This window comes from Sebastes fasciatus, chromosome 21, assembly GCF_043250625.1.
Source record: "Sebastes fasciatus isolate fSebFas1 chromosome 21, fSebFas1.pri, whole genome shotgun sequence".
In the NCBI taxonomy this organism is placed as follows: domain Eukaryota; kingdom Metazoa; phylum Chordata; class Actinopteri; order Perciformes; family Sebastidae; genus Sebastes; species Sebastes fasciatus.
The window spans coordinates 3,744,375-3,768,946 of record NC_133815.1 but is presented as its reverse complement, the minus strand read 5'-3'; the positions used below and the strand labels follow the sequence as shown (position 1 = coordinate 3,768,946).

Sequence of the window (24,572 nt, the reverse complement as noted above, 5' to 3'; positions counted from 1 at the left end):
CTGCATTGTTCATACAAGACTTTGTTATGCACCGCATTAGATAATTATTTTTGTGGTATGGTGATGGATCTTATTAATGTGCCTGAATACTTCCTGTGGTTCATTGCAGTCTAAGACTCAGATGAGTATGTTTTGACGTTTTAAGGAAAAGGAAAAACAATTAGGCATTCACAAGGACAACTACATGTTATCATGTTGTTTCCAAACATCTGCCGTCACTACAAACAACCACTGGGGCATTCAGGCAAAAGTCACCAGTTAATAGGCAAACTAGTTGATCCGTAACACTGGTGGTCTGATGCTCTACTCCTCTGTGGTTGTCCCCGTCCTCCCTTCAGTCACCTCCAGTGGTTGTCTTGCATTCTGTATGCTGTCAGAACGGACACAATTACTGCATCTTGTTAGTAATGTGAATTATGTTTTTAATGGTCAACACTAATTAGTAGTGATCTTAGCAGTGATGCATTTAATAAAACACTCTAAATAGATTTTGTTACTGATGACTGTTTTGGTAAAAGGAAAAAAGGCTCATAATTTCTTCCACAACATTGGAAGAATTACACATTTCTGAATAATATTGTCTGTTTTTGTTAGTTTAATTGCACTCTGATGCGAAATAGAAACCAACCTAAAAGCTTGACGGAATAATTGATCCAGAGACCTTGTAGTTAAATAGCAGCTAACAAGGCTTAGAAGCCACAAATAACGACTTTTTTACCTGGTTTGTCATCTTTCAGTCTTCTATTTACTCCTCTTTAACTGCCACAACATTGACTCTATTTCTATTGTTGTGTGCTTTGAATATAAAAGTACTACTGCGTGATGAAAAAAATCCATCTCGTCGTGTACCAGTATGTGTAAATAAGAATTTCTAACAAAAAAAAAACATATCATATAACAACCCTGCCACCTCACATTCCTTACAAATATGTTCAAGCTATAGGGGAAGTAGAGCTGAACCTGAATCAGAATGTTCTGGCCTTTACAGTAGGTTTTGTGTGTAGGCATACGTCAGATTTTTAGACTTGGTATGTACTGTATAAAGCCAACCATACTGTTATCCTGCGTTGTACTGTGTGCAATGATGCAACCAAAAACAGGGCAAGGATTCGGCTTGAGGGGGCTTACCGACTCATTTGAATCATTAAAGTTTAGTGGGCAGCCCTCAGGATTAGTAAATTGTATATTAATCCATCCATCCATTATCTGTAACCACTTATCCTTTACAGGCGTGTGGGGGACTAGAGCCGATCCCAGCTGACGTTGGTCGAGAGGCGAGGTACACCCTGGACTGGACAATCACATGGTTGACACATAAAGACAACCATTCACACCTATAGGCAATTTAGAGTGAACCTGCCCACGCTAACACGGGGAGAACATAAAAACTTCACACAGAAGTGCCCAAGCCAGCCAGCGGGTTTGAACCCGGGACCCTCTTGAAGCACACATTTCCACATCTCAGGTACTCTGGATGCTCAGATAGCAGACTTGTTCATGTTTTTATCCATCTCCAAGAGAATCCAGGCATCCACATGGCTAACTATCTAGTCTTGGCTGGGGATGTTATGCATAACATAAAGGGAAAAAAAAAATGTGTAAGCAGTGCCCCTTTATTCCAAAAATAGAAGGTACCGGTATATCTCATTTTCTCAATGTATGTAAGCAGGATAGGAGGAGAGAAAACAGAAATCAAACAAAAGCAGCACAGTGCACAGACATTTTGAGGGGAAGTGGCTCACGACATCACCTGAAAAGTCATGTTTTTACATGCACACACACATACATTATTCAGCATTTATTTAGATGAGCAGCTGATCAGAGGATACGTTCTACATACATAGTGAATCAGATGTTGACTGGCTTATGCTTTGAGAACAACTTGGCAAAAAAAAAAAAATTATCCCTGCATCTGATTCTGTTGACTCTCTTTAGAGGGCACTGTCTTATGGTAATACGATTAGCAATCATTTCCACGGACAATTATAGGTAATTTATATTGCACTAAAAAGTCCCCCAAATGTTAATACATATTATAAGAGTTTACGGATAAGGCAGAGCACCCGTCATGTGGTGTGACCTGTGCTAATTAACTGATAAATGAGAACCAAAGAGTAAAATACTCGCATAAATTAAATTTTAAGCAAACATGCAAACCAACCAGAACTGCTGATCACCTCCATGATAGGAAATAGCTTACATTATGCTCATTAATGCTCAGCGAAACAAAGATATAGAGGGGAAAAGTTCAGAGTTCCTTCTCAACACAGCCACTGAAAGAAATAAATGCAGACGTCACTATAGCCCCGACGCTGCAGGTCACTGAATGGAAATCATGTTTACACTCTAGAGTGAATACATTACCACAATTAGGCATTGATGTATTATAGGACAAGCATCCACTGCACAAAGACTCATGGTCCATTAGTTAATTTATGTGCCTTAAAAAAACAAAACCCCTTAAAGGCCTCTGTGACAGCACTTGATAACTCCTTGGAAGACATGTCACTAACACCCCCAGTCTCCAGGCATTATCTGTTTAACTTTTATCCTGTTATGGCTACAATCATTTTGAAGCGAAAGCCTGTCCCGACAAAGGTCCGAGGATCTCATCTCCAAATGCTTTTCATATGGCAGAGAATCAGTCAATTATTTTGAAGCAGTGCAACGGCCCTGGATTAAGTGATTTAGGAGTGCAGCAGACAGCAGCCACCCTCCCCCCTGCTTTTAGCCTCAGAGACTTGCACAAACAGCGTGGCTTGTCAGGGCTGATTGCAGCGGCACTGGGGCAGATAAGTCAGTCTTACTATTATCCTATGTAAGCTAGGAGTGCCAAATTACAACTTTAGCCTTAAACCCCCACAGAGTTTACTTACGGATGTCTTAAGCCACAGCAGAGAATAAAAAAAAAAAATCACTGAAAACAGAGATGGCCAAGGTTTGAGGGGGGACAGAAAAAGTGTGTCTGACGGGATGTATATATCTCAGTGCAGGCTATTGGCTCTCTCTGCTGTCTTTTTATTGCTGTCAGCATCTCCCACTGGCTCATAACTATGATGTTCTGACAGCTTTACAAGGACCGTAATTTAAATTTATTTCTACCACACCATCGATTCTCCCACCACTCCCAATGTCATGTGTGTCTGGCTAGTCTAACGTTGGAGTGTTTGCACAACTCCATTAGCATGTATAGATTTTCTTCCCATGCCCGAAACCATTTATATCTTAAAACACTAACAAACAGGGACAGCTTTACAACGAGAGCATCATTAGATTAAAATGGTGAGGCTTAGTTCCAGGGGCAAAATGAAAATCGGTAACTTGCGGTAGTTGCCATCAGAGTTTCCACAGTGAAGATGTATTTGTATACATGCTATTTTGTTTCAAAGGACAACCTTACACAAAATATTGTCACATAGTTTATATATATATGTATTAATTATAAATAGACTTATTGTGATATCGTATTTATCTGATATTGCCCTTCTGAAACCAGAGTAGTTTTCAACAAACTCGATATATTAGGGTGCTTTTCTGTTCCTTTTCTTCTATTTTATCACCCTCACGTTCTATCGCTCCCTCCATTTACCACCAATTCAATTTCTCCCGAGCTCCTTACTATGTGATTTATGACTTCTCCCGCACCATAAAAAAGCTGGAAGAAATAAGGCTTTTTACCTTGCCCACGTACTGCGGATCTGACCCCATGTACTCCTCCAGCACAAAGAACTGGTTCCACACCCAGCCCCTTTTGACCCGTTGAAATCCAGCCGCCCCATTCCTCATCGGGCCCACCAAGCTCCTGGCGTGCTCCCTCCCCGTCCTGCTCCGTCCCAGTGGCGGTGAAGGTGGACGTAAACAAGAGACTGAGCCTTCGTCGACGAGAATCCAAAGGAACAGCAGCAGGCAGTTCCTTGTTAGCATTGGCGATCTGTGAGGTTCAGGTCCCCAAGTTAAAGTCCAGTGATGAGAGAGGAGCCACACTGAAACAACTTGTGAAGGTGGTTATGGGGAATGGGTGAGCCGGCGCCCAAAAAGCAGTTTTCTTGGGTCTGTCAGGATCCCACTCAGAGATTTATGGAGCTCATCACCTGAAGGAAAGAAAACAAAAGCATAGTTATAAAGTTTCCTTTTTGCTGAATCCCCATTACCTGCATTACATACTGTATATTAAGGATGCAGTGTTATCATTCCGATTAGAGACAGCGGGGGTGTTAATAGATTGTTACTCATAAATACCAATGACTTAGTGGCACTTTGTGGCCCACCTCCCACCTGCTTTAGTGTTTAACTGCCCAATGACAAATGATAGTACTGGTATAATCTTTTAAAAAAAAAAGAAAATCTTGGCAGTAGTAGTTTTTATTATGTATTATATATACTGTATCCTGAGAGCTAACATTAGTGTTAGGTATTTAAACAGGTCATAATTCCCTCTCTATTATCTATTTTATATTGCTGTGAAAACATCTCCTTCAAACAACTGTATTTATTCAAGTTTCTCCCCAAAAACTTGCCAAAACACCAAAACAAGATTGTTTTACAAGATTACATTTGAACACATCATGATGGCACATTTCGCCCAATACTCATTTTTACTGAGTAGAGCTTGAACTCATCATATTACAAGTCCATACAATCTCCATTAACGTTAGCTATTTAGCTCCGTGCTGTCGACAGACGAGCCAGTCACTGTGATTACTCTGATCAGCACGCATGCAAATGAATTACAATATAATAATTGTCTGATGAAGTTAGTATATACTGTGTATATATATAAATATTTGTAAGGTTGTTCCTACACGGATTATTTTGGATTTGCAAATTGCAGCTTTATGTCTTCTAAACTGACGCTGACCTTTGTTGTGTGTGACTTTGACGTTACTGTCTGTGTCACTATGTGCTGATGTAAATAAAAAATAGAATAGAATATGAGACTGATCGGCCGATCACCGGTCGTGGTCGAAAACCTGCAGGTTTTGATCGGCTGCCGATGGATTGGTGCATCTCTAATAATTATTTGCCTGGTGATGGATAACCACTGCACTTTTTCACAGTTCACTTTGATGTATGCTCCAATTAGCTAACTTACTGGTCTCTGTAGTGAAACTGTGACTGAGACTTTATTTTTGCTGTCAATTATAAGCCACCGCACACTGTGCCACAGACCTATCAATGTTATTGCAGTTCCTTGATTGCCCATAGAGGTCGAAAGTCATGTATTATTTAATGACCCTTTAATGAAAGGGAGCTTTTATGGTTTGCTCCAAAAACCTCGCCTTAGTATTTTTTAAACGAAACCCATCAGAAAGCCTCTGAAAATGGAGATAAACCCTTTTCAAAAAACTTGACACAAATGTGAAGTTGTTACATCAGTCGAAGATATAGCATGATGCATTGGCAGTTCATATATCAAATGGACACGTGTACCGTATGAGATGTCAGTGCAAAGCTTTAAGATACTTTGCTTTCTCTCAGATATCACTGCGGCGAGGAGCACAACACATTTGACAACCAACGGCCACAGGAGATTGTTTTGCCTGCTGCAGCATGTCATTTGACTGACATGCGTTCTGTGAAAGAGGCAACTCATACAGAAGATTACTAATACATAATCCAGCTCACTGACAAGCAATTGCATATTTAATTTGTTTTCTTCCAATGTGCTTTGTTTATGCCAACTCAATCAATTGTTTATGCAGTAGATTTCCATTTTATAACAATGCAAGTGGATCAAATTGATCTGTCAGTCTTAATACAGACCAGTTGTGGTATACTTTAGAGTAGTGGGTGACCTAATACAGTGTAGGCATTGTTCTTAAATACAAACGAAAAGAAAACGCAGGTCCTAAATAACTTAAATCATATTAGTAGTATGTGTAAGCACATTTATAAAAAAAACAACTAAAAAACAAACTAAAATAGAGAAATAAGGTGAAACAGGAGGTTAATTAGGTTACTCTACACCTTTTGACCTTTGAAAGCCATGCGTGTAGATAGATTAATGTCAGAAACTATTAAATCTACAAAATATGTTCAGTTATTAACCTGTATTTATTGATGTCAGGTGAGTTATGTTTGGACAGGCAGCCCATTTGTATCATTAACGGGACTGAAAATGTGATTTCTTAATTAACAATCATTCATCGCGCAGCCTAATTCATAGACAAAGACATATTACCGAACCAACCTAATTTGTTAAGCCTCATTCATTATTGAGCAAACAGCTATTGCACTGTTGCTGTTCACACCTTGTTTGCAAGCCCGACTACCATATCAACACCCAAGCCTTCAGCTCTGGCCTTGTTACGAGACACTTAATTGCGCTGAAAACAAGAGAAGGGGAACCACAAATGGTGGCAATGAAGAATGGAGCTAATGGTTCCACACCTGGTTTATTGTTCCTCTCTCCCTCCTAATGCACTTATAAGCTGTACAGTAATGGAAGACAGCGTGCCTCTAATTTCATAACCGGGGCCCTCATTGACATCATTGTCTTTGATTAATTATACAGACTTGGAACATCGGCTTCAGAGCGAGATTGCTTCAACAAGGTTATGCCGTGCACCCAGATCCATTTATTCTCTCTGTCACCACAGTATCTTAAAAGTCAAAACCGATCTGCAAAGTTCTCTGTGCAAAATTGGCAGGAACTGTCTTGACACGGGTCAGACATGCTTCTCCCGCAGGTCACTCCTCATTTAGCATTGACATAATGGAAAATGACTGTTCCCATAATTCCTGCAAAATCACGCCTCTGCCACTGTACGGCCCTGGGAGGGCTCGATGCATATTTTATGAGATAAGTTCATTAGCATGTGTCGGGCTTCGGTTGTGAGCCTTGACCCGCGTGTCTACTTCAGATAACACGGCGCAGTGGGCTGACAGCGTTCTCACACATCACCTTCAATAATCAAAGAACATATGGCTAGCCGATCTGCTGGCGCAGATTACCACCCACAAGAGACTCCCCCAGAAAGTTATTAGTCGTCAAGGCTGCCATAAACATGACAAACAAATAAGTAGGCATTGGCTTCTGGAATGGAGGGGAGAAATGAGTCACCTGGATGAAGTTGTTGTTTTGTATACACTTTCATTTCCTGATAAATACGTGGGCAGATAGATTATTTTTCCTTCTCTTCTTTAACACCTGCAGTGTGGTGCATTGTGCACTGACCTGTCATTCAGAGACCGAAGGAAGTCCTAGCTGCTTTAATAAGGTTATGGACCTGCAGACTGATGATTCAGACTGGAATTATTGAATCATCAAGGAGTTTTCTAAAAAGCTTTTGAATTATAGAACATCGGGTGATTCACATTTTGGAGTAGAAGCATATAAATAGACTTCCTGGATGTAGAACTGCAATATTTAATTTTGATGAAATCTCTTCATGTATAAATGGGATGAGGATGTTGTTATCGTTCGGAGACATTGAAGAGTGTGAAAAGTAGTAGGGCTGGGACGATACGCCTATCTCCTGATTAGATACTATCACGATACTTTGGTGCTGATTCGATATGTATTGCGATTCTCCAAGTATTGCGAATCGATATTTTATGATTTATTGTGGTAAGTTTTTTAACACTGGATCATGGGAAAAAGTTACATCTTACACTTCTAGGGACTTTTACTTGACTTTGACTGCACGTTACCGCGATACAATAACGTTTCCTGTCCATGACAGAGTTTACATGCAGCTTTAGCCATCATGTCTAGCTCTGCTTTTCCTGGCAATGTATGAAACCAAAATGTTTCCATACTTTACTGTATGTGGGTTTACCACTTTGGGGTTTAAAATGTGAGGATTCAGGTCGTATCCCCACGGACCCTCTGCTGTTTTCTGCTTTCTCATTTTAATAACACGTGTATGGTTTTGGCTCACTGCGGCGTTGTTGTGGCTTTTGAAACGGATATGACTTCATGTTACTCGGACTACAACAATAAAAGCGGTAACTTCCACTTACCTCCGCGTAGACTCAAATGAAGCACTTATATTGATTCTGGCGTAAAAAATCTATTTCAAAATCGTAAAAAAAATACGTAGTTGAATCGATTTTTTTCCCCACCCCTAGTAAGTAGGCTGTTTTACTGTTTTGGGTGAATGTAAGCAGCTGTAGGCTACTGATCTGTTCTGGAGTGTTTGGGTCGCTGAGCTGGTTATGCTGCTGATTTAGTGGCAGAGTTCAGGTGGTCCTGTATACACGGTTAGTAAATTGCCGTTGTTCTGTCCCTGTTAGGCTGAAGAGCGGATTCCCTTTGGAGTTCGTTGGGGGGGAGGGGTTTGATAGTGCGGTGATGAAAGTGGTTAGAGCGGTTGTCTCGGGGGCACATCCGAAGCTGCAGATGGGTCGCCAGTTTATGGTTGCTTCACCGGGCTATCGGGCAACAGTGCGTAAATACCCACCGCAAGTAACACCTGAAGACTAGGGGGGGAGTTTAGCTAGTTTCTGGTTAGGCAGTTAGAGGGACCGGGGCACGGTGACGTTTTGGCTGTGTAGGGGCCGTTTGAGCTCTGGCTGTTGGCGTAATGGTGATTTCATTCTTTACACATCAGTTTTGGGTTTTATGTGTATCCGGGAAGTTAAAAGTTATATGTTACAATGGTGTTATTCGAAAAATGTATATAGAATCTCTATCAAACATATTATAATATTCCTCAAATATTTGCACACAACCGCAGCTATAGATCCAACTTACACTCTATTATCTACTTCTTTTGTTTTTACAAAAGTGGTCAGCCATCAGAGTAACATTAAAAGTAACATAAGCTGCGAATAGTAGCCTCTGAATTGAAAGGTGATTATTATTTTTAAAGAGTTACAGACATCTAATGAAGCTAACATGAGCATTGGATCAAGAATGATGAATGCACTGCTGATTTTAAACTCTTGTGCTGCCATTATAATCACGTCATAAACCAGACATTATTTGAACATAACACAGCAAGAGTTAAGTGTTTTTTCTTTATTCTGAAATTAGACTTTGAGTAAAATCATTTTATTATAGCGACAAATTTGGGAGTTTCTTCTGAAATTAAATGATTTCAGAATAAATACAAAAATCTACAAGGATTTGTTGTACGGTAAACGTTGAATGAGTTTGCATTCACATGTCATGTATGGTACATATGAAATGTGTGTGCAGTATGGTTGTCATAGAAATTAGTGTGCTGGGCAAACAATGTTCTCCAATTAAAAGAAGAAAATAAAACAGACTGGCAAAAGACATTAGGTCTCTGTATTGATGTTCCTCTGCACATCATATTGTTTTCAACATCTGATTGTAACAGCAGTGACAGCTGCTATCCTAATAACAGATGTGTTGAGGTCAGCACCGTCACCGCAATGATCAAAACAGTGACCTGAATTGAACTACAGTCTTGAGAAAATATGTGCACTAAGGCTGAGGAGATGGGGAAAAAAAAGGTGTTCGTCAATCAGGGAAATCATTGCGAAGACATTGTTTTTGCACGGCTAAGGCCAAAGAAGACTGTAATATCATTGAAACCCTTCAGGGAACGAGTGGGAGGAGAGAAGTGTAGGTGGAAGCAATGTAATGAAAATGGGAGTAACAACACAGCTGGCCAGTCAAGCTAAATTATCAAAGAACACCTCATGCGTAGGTTATAGCACAACCAAAGTAATGAATAGTGAATAAAATGGCTTTGTTAGTTACTCGGATACATTTACGATGCAGTTTGGCTTCAACCAAAAAAACAACAAGGTGTTTTATCCATGTCTAGGTGTGAAACAACAGATGCAAAGCACTGCCGTGGATACGTTACGGTTGTGAGAAAAAGAAAGAAGAAAGATACTACACATTCTTTTTTTTTTTTTAATCTTTATGATATTCATTGGAGGGCTTCTTGCATGCAAGGCTTGTGCACAAAAGCAGTAAGGAGTGCAAGACGTGGTTCCCTGAACAATGGGAACATTAATATGATTTGACGAGTCGTCTTCCCCACTTTTTCTTGCATCCCACGCACATTATGTTTGGGGAGAGCCAAATGATGACTTCCACTCGCATTATGTCTGGGTAGTTGTTAAACTTGGTGGTGGATATGACATGCTGTGGGCACTCATACCGGTAATATTGCAAGTTTTCACTTCGGCGAAGTCGTCGCTCAGTGAATCAGTGTCAGTTTTGTACATTTTTGGGTTAAAGTCAGAATGCATTAATGAGAAGTTCTCTCTATTTTTAGGATGGTTCTGTAGGAAGACTGCATATGATTTCTTTTTGTTATATATTGATAGTTGTTTCTCTTATTTTGCCTGCCCCTCTGTGTGTATCTTAGTTTGCACACTACAGGGGGTTTGAACACACAGCAAAACACTTTAACTGTCTTCCTGAGAAATGATTCGGCTATAAATAAACTTGGCGATTTTAAAGAGATGATACCGCTATTGAATGCCAGCACTAAGTTTTTTGAACCACAGATTTGTCCAGTTGAATAACACTCCTATCTTTCATTGACTTCATTAGAACACTAAGACTGTAAGCCAAAACACATACTTTTAATAGTGACAAATGGCAACTACTCCCGTTGCCAAGGCTATTTCCGTGATAAATGTGCCTCGATGCTTACTTTACTAAATTGCTGTGTCGGCAGAACCGAGACTGGAAAGAGACTCTGCAGAGGGTTTTTGGTCGTGTTTGGGGAAGCTGCTTTGGAAGTGTAGTTTTACACATGGAACATGTTTGACTACAGATATGTTACCCTGAAGACAATCAGCTAAAAAGTCGCTTAAAGTAATTCAGTTGCAAATTATATCTTCATTTATTTAAAATAGAATACACAAACATTTAACTACCACTTATTGTTTTAGTATGTAATCAAAAATGATATTAAATTATGTTTCAGATATCTTGAGCTGATCCTAAGGATCTGTATCAGGGCAATCTAGGTATATTTTCAAGGGTCTGTATCAACTAAAATCTGATAATGCTGCTTGCAGGTTCCTCAAGAACCTCTCAAGCAAACAACTTCACATTTGTCTCTACACTTCCTTGGTTTCCTGAGCAATACACCTGCCACGACATAGTTGCAATGCTAGAGTATGTGTCATTTGGGTGCAAAAACTCACACGAACATCGACGGAAAGCGAGCTGTACCCAGCATGCCGTTCGGCAGTTAATAGGGGTCCCCTCTCTACACAGTGTTTACATAACACAGTGCTAATAAATGCGTCCCATAGATCTCAAAAGCTCGTACTTCCTGCGTGCACTTCCTGGGGTCCTCAACAAAACACAAGTGTGAAGTCGATTGGATGAACGGCTGTCGAGAAAATCAAATGCAAACATTACATATATCACATACATACAGAGACTCCTTCCGTTTTAGTTGGATGTGCATGGTGTTTATAATGGAAATGTTGTGACGAGTGACTGTCAGAAAGCCGAGTGTGGCAGTGAAAGCAAACAGGACAAGGTTAGGTTTGTCACAGCGAGAGGTACAACAGATGTCAACTTGTCTCTTTATATATTTTTTTATATGAAATGTCTGTCACTCAATCACTCCTGTATTTTCACTTTGACACCTTTCTGCCGGAGACAATAGTGTCAACCTAAGCCCAAACCGATTGAGTGCTTATTCCGCATCAACAGAAATCAACGAGGGGTAATTTTTAACCTTCAAAGTAATGACTTGGCTGAATTTCATTTTCAAAAATGCATTTAAACTACTAGTTCATTCAGGCCTGAACATTTTCTACGCAGTCATACCAGAGCTTACAGTATTTCATGTTTTAAACCCACAACCAGCAAAAAGTCAAAACAACAAATCTTTTTCTGATAATCCGGTGCTCAGCTTTCTTTTATCATGCCTTTGACATCTTATGTTTTGACAGATACAAATATTCAGAGTCAGGAGACATGCCTGATCTTATTCTGGAGCAGTGAAAGACAGGCAGCTACAGAGATGAAATGAAGCAGCCCTGTTGCCCCAAGGCAGCTATGGAGCACCATTGGTGCACAGGCAACTGCTGTCATCCCAACAGACAGTTCTCAAGCATGTAGGGCTACAACTGATATCTGACCCTGTGACTTCTGCTGCTTAAAAAACTGTTTCGTGATGGCTCTTCTCTCAACGAGGGACTGTCAGTTCCTTCCTGTGTCATATGGTACTTTTTGGCCTAAACCGTGAGTGTGTGTTGAGGCCCACTTCTGATTGTTAAAATAATTTCGAGGACCACTTTCCCAAATAAATGACAAACTGGGTTATAAATACAGTATGTGTTATGCCCCTGTCAGGTGTATTGACCCACATAAGTATTCAGTTTACCCATCACTGCCTGCCATTATGAATCCAAACTATTCTGGGTCATATTTCCTCACCACACGCTTTGGAGCTTTTACCGGTGCATGGTTGTCTCCAACATCACTTTTCGCTTCAAAAACATGCTCCATTTTGTGTCACTGCATCCGAGACATATATGTCTGTAAAGGGGAGCCTCGTGGGTTCCCCATAGAACCCATTTTCATTCACATATCTTGAGGTGAGAGGTCAAGGGACTCCTTTGAAAATGGCTATGCCAGCTTTTCTTCGCCAAAATTTAGCGTAACTTTGAAGTGTTATTTAGCCTCCTTTCCGAAAAGCGAGCACGGCGTGGTTGGGACCAATGGATTCCTTTGGATTTTTAGTTTCATATCATTCCAGTTTCCTTCCTCTAGCTTAAAAACCCGTCCGCTGCAACCTCTGAAAAACGGAATAGCGGCCGTTGGATTTTGAAGAGGTTAATCTCACCATTTGTCAGTACCTCCGCGGCCCACTAGGTGGTGCGCTGAGGCCCCGGCCCAGTGGTTTTTTGAATAGCTGTTTTACATAACTTGTGCCAAAGACCATATCTACTGATTAAACTGATATTCATTAAATGTCTCCTCCACCTTGTTTAGACCAGATGTTGCTCAGGGAAAGCACAACAGAGGCAGAACTGCAGCAGTGTCAGTCCCCCGTGTCTACACTGGATGCTTTCAGTCACAGTATTGTTCTGTGTTCATCTGTAGTCTAGCAGTGCTCATAGGCCATTACAACCAAGGAATGAGGCTGAAATGTGGTTTTCGGTATAAACAGCGTGTTAGAGGGACCTTGCCAAAGCAGCTGATGGACAAATCTCTCCTTTTAAGAATCCAACTAGTAACCTTAATAGTCTGGAGTTAAGACGACTAAACGTCTTGCGAGTTGTTTCTGTCTTTAGCAAGGGGTGTCAAACTCATTTTACTTCATGGGCTACTTACAACCTGATTTTAACTGAAGTGGGAGGGCCAGTAAAACCATTCCATAATAACCTATAAATAGCAACACCTCAAATGTGTTTTTCCTTTCTCTTAGTGTAAAGAACTACAATATATTCTGAAAACGTTCAGGAACAATGCATTTACAAAACGGATGTTGAGCAGTCTGAGATATCTCACTGATCTCTCGACTAAAAAAAACAGAGTGCTGTTTCTTCAAACCTGCCAACAATTCATTCGTCCTCTCTGTTCTCAGGTGTCCTTGCAAGTTCTTGTATTTTTTTTTTGCCATTATGAGTCTGAATAGTATGTTCTTTGAGCACTGAAGGGTACTGTGAACACATCAAGCACGCCGGCTTCACATTTACATCTGTGAGGAAATAGAACTGATCCATTTTTCTTGGAAAACCTGACACAGTGTGTCCGCTTTTCACACTGTCCACTTGCTCCTGTATGAACAGTTGCCTACGCTCGACAGTGTTGTGTCACGTAGCCCGTATGTAATACTAGCTAGTCCTTATTAGGACAGCGTGACCCTTTAGTTGGCAAATAGTAATAGCAGTGCATGTTATTGAAACATTTTAATTGACTCTGTAAGTGGGCAGTGGGCCGGATTAGATCCTTTGGCGGCCCGTTCTGGCCCTCGGGCCGTATGTTTGACACCCCTGCTTTAAAAATGTAGGCCATTTCCTGCAGGGGGGGAGAAAACAAACCTTTTCTGGGATGTTGTCATAACCCCGGATTACCCCTAATTACAATATTTTCCATCATACTGTAATTCAGGAAAAACAGAGTAGATGGCTTCATCAGTTCAATTTAGTCCAGTTAGGAACCCCATCATATCACTGAATACACGCACTCCCCGAGATGGTATATCACCTTGAATATAATCCAGTGATGATGAAAAATAAATTAGCTGCGTGTCCTACTGAACGAAGGTTGCCTCTCTGTTCGAAACTGAACTTTTCCCCCCTGAAGATATGGAAGGCTTAGCTGTAGAGACAAAACTGGCCTGAGGCAATAAAGAAGCACCACACTGACTCAGCTCTCCCCAGCGTGAACATGTCTGGATCCCCTGCCAACAGAGAGTCTATGACGCAACAGATATGGCTCCAATGAAAGGTTACGATTAAAAACGAAATATATATATAAAACTACAGATAGGCGCCCAGAATCTGAATTATGGATTTTACTTCCTAACTGTTAGATGCTGTGGATAATCTGTGACATATTGTTCACACACATACACACACACACCTACAAAAAGGAAAACAAACCCTGAAGGTAGAACGGCTCGAAACTGATGCCTGGTTGCCGTAGTTTGAGTCAGAGCTGCCGCTGTTCTCTGATCTGAACTGAATGAATGTACATTACAATAAAAGGTGTGAATGCGGAGACCTGTCGGCACTCAGCTTGACTATGAACCCACAAGCCAAATTGACAGCAGGGGGACTCTTGATTTACCTGCTACTACGTGGTGTGCAGTGCAAACTCAGATAGTGCCCTTGGCCCCCGCTGCTTTCGTTTGAACTAAGAAAAAGACAAACTTGGAGGCTGGATTTTGAACCCTGGTGTTGTGTTACAGAGTGTGTCATTAAATTTTGCTGAAGGCGATGCCAACTATTGACAGAGGAGGTTATAGGAGGCAAGCAGATTATAACAAGACAGATGGAATTGGGCAAATGGTCAAGCACCTGTTCTCTCCTGGGTGGAGAAGGAAAATAAAGCTTAGTCGCACAAAACCATGTGTAATCAAAACACCTACTAACGGTCTCTAAAAAAACACTTTCACTTAATGTTTGTGTCATAATTGTTCTATTAAAAGTAAGCGGTATAATCAATTTGTAAACGATAGTGATTCAACCGCTTTCCATAAAGTAAATGTTGCTGCAGAAAGACTAACAGCAATGTGAGAAATTTAGGTATGAACAATTCTCTAATATGCTTGAAATAAAATCCCCTCTTTAGAATGTAACACTGTTAGAGTGTGAAAGTTAAGGGCTTCAGGATGAAATGGCTATTTCATATTTTAGTAGCATGTTTAAAGTGAGAAAAAAACCCTTCAAAATCCTCCAAAGCATCCTTGTTTAGAGTTTGGAAAATAGTTTTCTTTATGCCACAGAAATAAGAGAGTTACAGCTGTGCAAATGCACCTTAGTTTCTTTTTCCGGGAAAAAAAATGTATTGTCTGGGTGAGAGGATTTGTTGGTGACAGGTCTTCTATGCCGAGCTGTAAAGACCTTTTTTTTTTTTTTTAAGTATTCAATTTATTTCTCAGGGACAGTGCGTATTAATAAACATTACTGTAAATATGCCAGAATTAGCCAGTAGGTTAGTTGCCCCTCAGTCCAACCAAATACATGATTCTTATTGAAAAATGAGTCAGTTGAACCACACATCTCCTGCTACCATCATGAAGGTCATTTGAAGGTCCCAAAGTTCAGGAGATACTGCAGTTGACAGGAGGTGAACGTTCTTTAAAAAAAAACCAGTTTAAAATGCCTTTATCATCCCTAATGCAATGTAAAACTGGTCCCTTAAATTGCTGGATTTAGTGCATTAGTTGTTAGGGGTTTAGTCACTTCTTTTCCATTGTTACTTAGTGATTTGGTAGAAAGAAAGCCAACTGCATGTTTGTTTGGAACCCTCTCAAGTGTCTTGGCTCTCTCCATTGAATGAATGCCCTTCCGAGATTCACTCATTTCACCTCGGTTTTTATCACTCTCCCTCTCTCTCTGCACTCGCCTTCTTTACCTCCTCCGTCAACGAGGCTCTTTTTCTTTTGCCGGGGAGAGTTTCCAGTTATCTAGCGTCTTTTCTAGTCTTCCAGTCGTCTGACCACTCAAAGCGCTTTACTCTACATGCCAACATTTACCCCCTTTCACAAACACATTCATGCGTCATTCAATCGTTGACGCACTTCCTTTGTGTCGTACATCAGTCCTTCATTTTCCCGTGAGATCCTTCCCGGTGGCAGACAGAATTGCAAAGTGAAAGAGGGAGGCTTATGGGGAACCAATCTAAACACCGATGGTGTCATTATTCTGTAGCCATTCCATTGTGCAATCAACATTTACATCAGTTAAAGCAAAAAAAAACTGTGTATTGCCACTTAAAATTCAGTCATGGGTTTAAACCCCTTAACGAACAGATACATTCAGGAGGAAAAGCTCCATTAAAGGGTTACCTTTGGACTGTTAAGTATCATTTAGCTGTTGTTCCCCTTGAATTATTCATTCCATCGTGAGTATTTCACCTTAGTCATTGCATAAGCTCAAAGGAGTTTTAAGGTATATCGTTCAGGGATTCTCATCCTTACAAACTTCTCGACTCCCGTAGACAACACCCACCATCATATCGTCAAATATTAATTAGAAAACAACCAGGAAAAGTTTTTTTCTTGAAGAGTTTTCAAAACACTTGCTGATCCTTGCTCGCAAGGACAAGGCCAAAACAAAAAAAATCAAAGTTGGCAATCTTGACTGGGTTATGGATCATGGACTAACTATTTTTCAGAGTTTCACATTGGCTCAACTTTTAATACTTTAGTAAAATGAAGGCAGGAAATCAATCCACAAGCTTATGCTCTTGATAGTGGAAATGTAAAGTATACACAACTTATAGTGGATTCAGATGGGCAAATCCACCGGTATGGTTCCTGGCAACAGAGCAGTGATAGCAGACCAGATAATGCTGTTATTTAGCAGACACTATGGCATTATTTGCAACGCAAACTTGATTATATGTGTCAGAGGCAAAACATTGAGTCAGCAAGCATATAATAAACGGCACAGAAATGTGCGTTGTCCATTAATTTCTGTTGAGATTGCAAGTAATGCTTATGGAATAGCAATCAGCTGTTTTTTGCTGGCTGCTGATGAATGTAACATTACTCCTAAATCCTTGTATTGAGCCAACTCAGTTGTGATTCAGTATTGTGGAGCCGATCCAGCACAGTTAATTAGCGTTGTCTTTATCAGATTATCCAAAAGAGCATTTTCAGTGTTTGTAATTTTTGTTTTTTAATCAAGACTTCACCGTTTATTGCAAATGGGGAATTTTTTAGGTATTTTCTTTTTGTGACCTTCATCAATTCACTTCATGAGAAAACAATTGATGTACTGCAAGTCGGCCTCTTTAATCACAGCTGAACCGCTTTTGCCTATTACAGCTGTTGTCTTCTTCTAATTACCCTGATCTAATAAGTGCATTTGCTTGCTGTGACAGACATATATCCCAAACTATTATGACTGCCATTATCCGGCCGCCGCATTTCTCAGCCAACGCGTTTCCCATTTTCGCTTAATTAGACATTGCTAAATGTTAACAGATAAAGCTTGGGCGAGCAAGTCAGCCTGCGTTCAGATTTACGCCCAGGCAGAGCAGATGGCAATAAATTAGATATGAGAGAGTGAGACAGAGAGAGAGAGAGAGAGAGAGAGAGAGAGAGAGAGAGCGAGAGAGAAAATGGGCAGTGGCCTAAACAATTACTGAAATCCTGTTTAATGGTAGCAGAAAAAGAACCTGCCATGTTCGCTCTTGTGGCGTATTTGAAGGTGCCAGTCTCTATTGTAATCAACAATTGTGGAGCTGGAATTATGAGTCAGTTCCACCTCTTCTCATCTCCATGCTACAGTTATTTTGTTTCTCATTTGGTCCTCCTTTTATACTTTAAAGGTAATTTCATATCTCAATAACGATATATATCACAATAAAGCAGGTTTTCTGGTAATTCAATAAATAAATAGTCTATATTAAATAACCACACGGTAAAGCCTATTTTCTCTATACTCCTGTATGGCTTAAATAATGACAAATAAAAAATGACGGAACTTTAAAATAATACATAAATAAATAAGTTTGGGGGAATAAATAAGGGATACAAATAAAAACATAAATACATAAAAAAATACATCATTTAAAAATAAATATAACATAAATAAAAAGATAAGTGCAAAACATAAATTAATAAAATAAATGCAAATATAAATAAATAAATAAAATATAAATACAAACAAATAAATGTATTACAAATTAAAAAATTAAATAAATACATTAATAAAAAAACATTAGAGTAAATAAATAAGGGAATTAATACAACTATAATTAAATAAAGAAGCACATTAAAACAGAAATATCAATTTATGTAATATTTTATCAATTGATTAATGGCTGCATTTATTTTTCATAATATTTTGCTAATTTAATGACATTTGTTTATATCAAGTTATTTATTTAAGCATTTATTTTTTATTTTGGGAGGTTCTGTTCTCCATAGACAGACACACGTATATAGAAAAATATATACGATAGATATTTTTGTTTTATTTCGATTGATATATATGTCATCATATCGCCCAGCCCTACTTAAAAGCGTAGCAATTATACATGGCTGCTTTGATATTCCGTCTTATATTCAACATTCAGATCAAAAGGTTTCCTCTACACAGCCTCTGTTGTACTACTTGCCATGTTGATGCAGTGGACAGATAACTCACATTTCACACCTAGTGATAAAACTCTCTCCCGAGGTTAGTGAAGTGAAAAAAAAAAGAATCTCACAAGAACGCACTGAATAGAATCACTCAACTCTTCATTTTGAGTACTCTCAAATATATGAATGGTAAACTCCTCCACATTGTTATTCACTGAAGCTTAAATAGGGCTAACATTTTCACCTGTGCAGTCGACTGAATGCTAATGGGATCTGACGGTACAGGGTTCGCCATGCTATGAGACTTCTGTTGTCACTGTACAGGAATTAAACTTCTATTTGCGTCGCCACCGGTCCATCATGCAGTATGGAGTAACAGCCAGTTTGTTCTTATGCTGTGCTGCAATTTAAAGTTCTCTCCCAACTTGAAAAGAAGTTCGTAGATAATAAGTTGAGGCTGAATACATTTCCCCCCAACTTGTGTCTCTTCCCTTTTTGTTTACATTTTCCCCACCGCGGTAATGACTACAGTCGACGGGGGAATTCTCACCCGATGAACGCCTTAGTATTTGATTATTTCAGACAGCTCTTATGTGTAGGTTCAGTGATGCTTAATTAAGTGTCTCTGATGCTGTGGAGCTGTCACTTTTAGGATTGGATGATGGGGGGAACTGAAGACAAATTAAGCCCTTTTGGTTTGCACTATTGACAAACAATGTGGCGCTCATGAATATGAAAATCAGCACTGAAAAACAGTAGATTTATCATTTCCAATGTCTCAAAGTCCATTTTAAGAAGCATATGTGTTAAAAGTAAGAGCCCACTTCAAACAGTGCCAAGCTACTTGGCTGAAGGCTTCATACAGTAACTATACAGTATGCACAATTACATTCATATTCATACATAGTAATATGTTTTCTATATGTAAAATAACTCTGGATTAGCTGTTGTGGTTATTATATAAGCGAGGCACATTGATTATGACGATTCCATTACACATCTTTTCATACAGATTCACCCTGAGTGTATAACTTTACAATTTTATTCAAAATACAACCGCATTAGTCTCTTTTTCAGAACAAGATTCATCACCATGGTTTTTCTATTACCACAGTAATCTAAATGCAAATTTTAACTGTCCCTTTTTCCACCAGGATGATGCTTCTGGCACAGCATATGCACTCCAATTGAGATGTGTTTCCCCCCTTTTATTCTACCTCTACATGGAAATTTAATCTTGAATGAAGACTGCTTATCGTGTTGACATATTGTAAAGGGAAAGATGTCACTAATTGAACACAAAATAAAGCCTCGCAGTTAAATTCTGACATTGTTTGTCTGCATTTACAGAGCTAGACAAAGTCAGCTGTTAAAAACTGAAGGCTTTTTAAAAGGAGGACGTCTTTGAACCACAGGGATGACTAAAGAGGGGAAAGTTATGGATTCATGGTGGTTGTACTCTTGGATGATCCAGATGTTAATTTTGAATGTTATCAAACTGTAGTTTCTACATCTAGTCCTTCTTATAGAAGATGTTTAAATGTAATCGTTTGGGGATATGCTGCATTTACCATCTGCACTTCAATGGAAGCTTTGCAGAGTTTCTCTTACTGAAGGTGTCAGCGTAGTTACTTTCCTCGCACAGCAAACGGGGCAATGCACACTATGCACACTGTCTACACACAGCGTGATGCCACAGCTATCCCGGATGCACTGATATGGATTGCTGGTAGTGAAAGGCTTCATCATTCCTGCCTTCCTCCTTGCCCCTGCCATCAATTTTCCCTGCATGGATATAGTCCTGAGTGACACCCGGTGAGTCGCTTTCTCCTATCTGCGCTCTACCTCAGCACTGTAAATACATCCATAGCGCAGGAGCTGAACGTGCCTGTCCTCGCGTAACTTAAAAACCCACGTGTTGGTGGTCTGATACCAATAATCTTCCTTTGCACGTTGCTACTTTGGCATTGCCACTCAATTGTGCTCCATCACTGTGGTCAGGGACGCCCGCTGTGGCCTTTTTTATCATCTCCTATTCATTAGAGGAGTGAAGGCTGTGGACGATCTGGATCCACATCATTCATTTCTTCACTTTCGAGGCAACGTTTATCTGAAATGAAACTATCATGAGCTTAAATCATAAAGTTAGCCGGTCGCACAGACATAGTGTACAACCCACACTAATTATTCCATCATAGCTTTCTGTTTTAACAAATGCATTTCAAGAATTGTGCCCCGATGTACAGTAAAGGTCGCAGTATATTCAAGGTTCAGAAGTAAATGCCAAATCTTGGCCTGAGCCTGTTAAAAGAAAGCTGGACTCTTCTATGAAGGCCTATATTATCAGATAAATACAAGTTTTACACTTTTTGAGTTAAATAATTCATCTCGCCTAGTGCAGATTTAAAAGGTTTAGGATGCATAAAAAAGACCACGAATGGAATTCTTTTGTGCAATCTAGGAGGCACTCAGACAGGATTTTTCAAATTGAATTCCAGCCACCTCTTTTCAAAACTTTCACAGTGCATGGTTTTTGAAGAATTATCAATTTTCCTTTTTGTGTTTTACTCTCCAGTGGGAACCGTGTCTGCTCAACATTACTTGCTCAATTCTGTTTACTTTCCTAAGAAAGTAAGACATAGAACAGTATTTCTGATGTCTGTTTGCCACTTTTTTTCGTGTAGTCAGCAGGAATTTAAACTTCCTTGGGAAGGAACAACATTAAAAGCTACACAATATGCAAAAGAGAAAAAAATGGCATTTGATTATATTGTGAAAATCAAAATCTGCTTAATCTCCTCTAGGGATTTTGAATATTTGTCTTTTTCCTTTGAAATGAAGAAGAGAATCAAAGACCTGAGGAATGCCAACACTGTGGGTGCTACAGTAGCCGTGCTGGCAGAAGTACCTGATAAGAGACTGATTAGTGCAAGGTGCTCTCAATTGGGGCTAATTATACATTTTACAGTCTCCGCTGACAAACTACGCTGTCTGTGTGTGTTGTTGGAACATAAAGGTGGATTTAATGTTTCAATTAATACTTTGGCTAAGGAGTAATGGAACAACACCGAGGTAGACGTATAGTAACAAGAACTTAAGTACTACTAGATAATGCATGCAGGAGTACGGCTACTAAATAAAAGTACAAACAAATTAGAATTTTTTTAATAAAACAAATAAAGATTGGCATTTTGGATCCAGACTATGAGGATGTAGGAATGTGCAACATTGGCTGGAGGGTATGTAGGTTATATAGTAGCAGGTACGCAAGATTTTAAATTGAATTCTCTTGAAAACACAATTACTAATGATTGGACTTGATTGCACCCCAGAAATTGTGTAACACACTTAAAGGTGAACTGGCAATTACCCTTAGTCAAAGCCTAATGAACTCCAGGTTATTGTGAGGCAGGAGAGGAACAGGCTGGAGGGAGGCTAGTCTCTGGTGTTGAATGTAGAATTGGCATCACGGATTGAAGCATAGCCACACTTCTTGTTTTGTTCTTAGTGTTTCTTGAATGTGCACATAAAGATACAAAAAAGCAATTGAAAGTCTTTCTATGCCCTTAAATAAACACAGCAGGATCATGTGGATGTTAAATACACAATGACATTGACAAGGTGAATGATTTTGACCATCCTATAACTGCCGTCAAATATCCTCACTGGGTTATTCCTTGTTATTACATATACTCGATTCTGATTGGTCAATTACGGCGTTCTACGGTCCGTTATTTCTTTATAACGGACCGTAGCTATGTATAACAGACCGTTGCTGTGGGCGCAGTACTGATCTCGGACCCTTGTAACCGTGTAATAAGCAGGATAAAGTACAGCTAGCCGGTCATTGTTGTGAAATAAACCCCTTCAGGACGATGCAAAACCGCTTCGCCCTGTTGGGCTCGCTGTACAATATCCCTTACTTAGTCAAGTACCTGCACAAATAGATATATACAGCATGAACATTATTAAATGATGTATAAAACTAAGCAACATGTAGAAACATAGAATCACCAAGTACTTTCTGAACCTTTTCCCACAGCAAATGTATTCATTTAGGTTTTGTCAGCATTTGACAATATTCCAATAATCTTTATTGGCATACCCATGTCGAGCTTTCCTTCAGAAAGAGACATGGATTTATACAAACATTTTAGTCATTTCAGATGATAATTATGTTTGAGGGCATATCTGCTGTAGTCCAATAAGCATTTAGAATAAATAATGAGAACAATTTTAACTCAGAAAGGTCTGCTTAATTATTTAATGTCTCAAATGGATTCAGTAGTCTGCATCAAATGGATGAACATCAAAAGGAGGATAAGGAGATCGCAATTATTCCACCACAGAACCTCCCATCCACTCTAAATGAAACTCAGCTGAATCTGCCGAATTGTGTAGGTAAAAAAACACTTTTTTTGATTCACGTTTACTCAATCAGACTTTTTTTTCATCATCTGTTGTCAGTTATCTATTGTCTTTGGATAACCACTTGCATAAAAGCACATTCCTGGGAGCACAAACAAACAGTAGTTTAAGAAATAGTTGGTTGTTTAATAATGAAATACAGGACTTCATGCAGTGTTTTCCAATATTTAAACATTAAAATGAAAGTTGCGATTGCAAAGAGTAATGAAAATGAGGTGCTGATCAGAAGAACACAAAAGAAAAACATTCAAAATCAGCATAGGCATGCTGTGATAAGCTCTGATTATGTTTGAGTCTATTCGTATTTTGACAGATTCAAGGTAAGCAAACTCCACAGGTATTGCTATTGTTGGACTACATCTGTTGCAGCAAATAAGGACAAAGATGCAGAATAACTGCAGGGAGTCCACTGTAATCCCGGCACCAAGAGCTGCACATTGAGATTTATTGCACAGACACGTTCATCAGTTTGTACTGTAAATAGGTTCAGCGGGTCTCTTAATTACCCTGTGCGACAGAGGACTAAACTATCGACGGGTGTTGTATGGATCAATTGTTCAATATTTTATCGCGGTACAACCGAGGCAACCTGCTGCTTATGGAGAGGAGACCCTGACCTCATAACCCAATGCTGAAGTTTACCAAGATGGATTACCGTCATTAAAACTGTATGCCAGCTCCTTCTATGATCAGGATATTCTCTTATTGCACACCTTTCCTTTTGATTCATCCCGTGGGACTAGTGGGCATCCTCCGCTTCTGAAAAGTGAAGCCAATGTAGAAGTGCTTTGAACTTGCATTCTTTCTAACAGCCAGCAGGGCTCCTCTCGTTGCAAAAAAGAAATCTGATTGTATAGAAGTCTATGAGAAAATGAGCCTACTTCTCACTTGATTTATTACCTCAGTAAACATTGTAAACATGAGTTTATGGTCTCAATCGCTAGTTTCAAGTCTTCTTCAATACAGCATGATGTTCATTTAGTAAATGATGGTCCCATTTAGAGTCAGATAGACCATAAAAACCAAGATGGTGAAGGCCAAAATGCTCGAGACTTCAAAACGGCAGTCCACAAACCAGTGTGTGACATCATGGCGACTACGTCCACTTCTTATATACAGTCTATGCGGGGGACCTGTGATCATAACCCAGTAGTGGAGGGCATTGCATGTACTGTAATTAGGGCTGTCAAAGTTAACGCGATAATAACAAATTAATGCAACTTGCAATTTTTTAGGTTGTAGCGGGCTCAGTTTTAAAGCTAAAGTAAAGTATTGGTATCATATGAAACAAGAAAACCTGATGAATCCATTGGTACCAATCATGTCATTCTAGCTAGTAGTGAAGGAGGCTAAATGACGCTCCAAACTTTTCCAAAATGATGGCGAGGAAAAACTGTCATGGCCATTTTCAAAGGGTTATATTTTTTATTTGTGTTGTTAATAGATAAATAATAAATATATACATACATTTGCATAAAG

At 39.4% G+C, this 24,572-nt stretch overlaps 1 protein-coding gene across 1 annotated transcript in view; it reads right to left on the bottom strand.

The window, feature by feature from the left end:
• LOC141759806 (cadherin-12-like) overlaps positions 1 to 24,572 on the bottom strand; it is a 111,562-nt gene that overhangs the window by 67,030 nt on the left and 19,960 nt on the right. The window contains exon 2 of the mRNA XM_074622202.1: positions 3,679 to 4,091. Coding sequence (XP_074478303.1) covers positions 3,679 to 3,924 — 246 coding nt within the window. The 5' untranslated portion in view covers positions 3,925 to 4,091. The remainder of the gene's footprint in view (positions 1 to 3,678; positions 4,092 to 24,572) is intronic.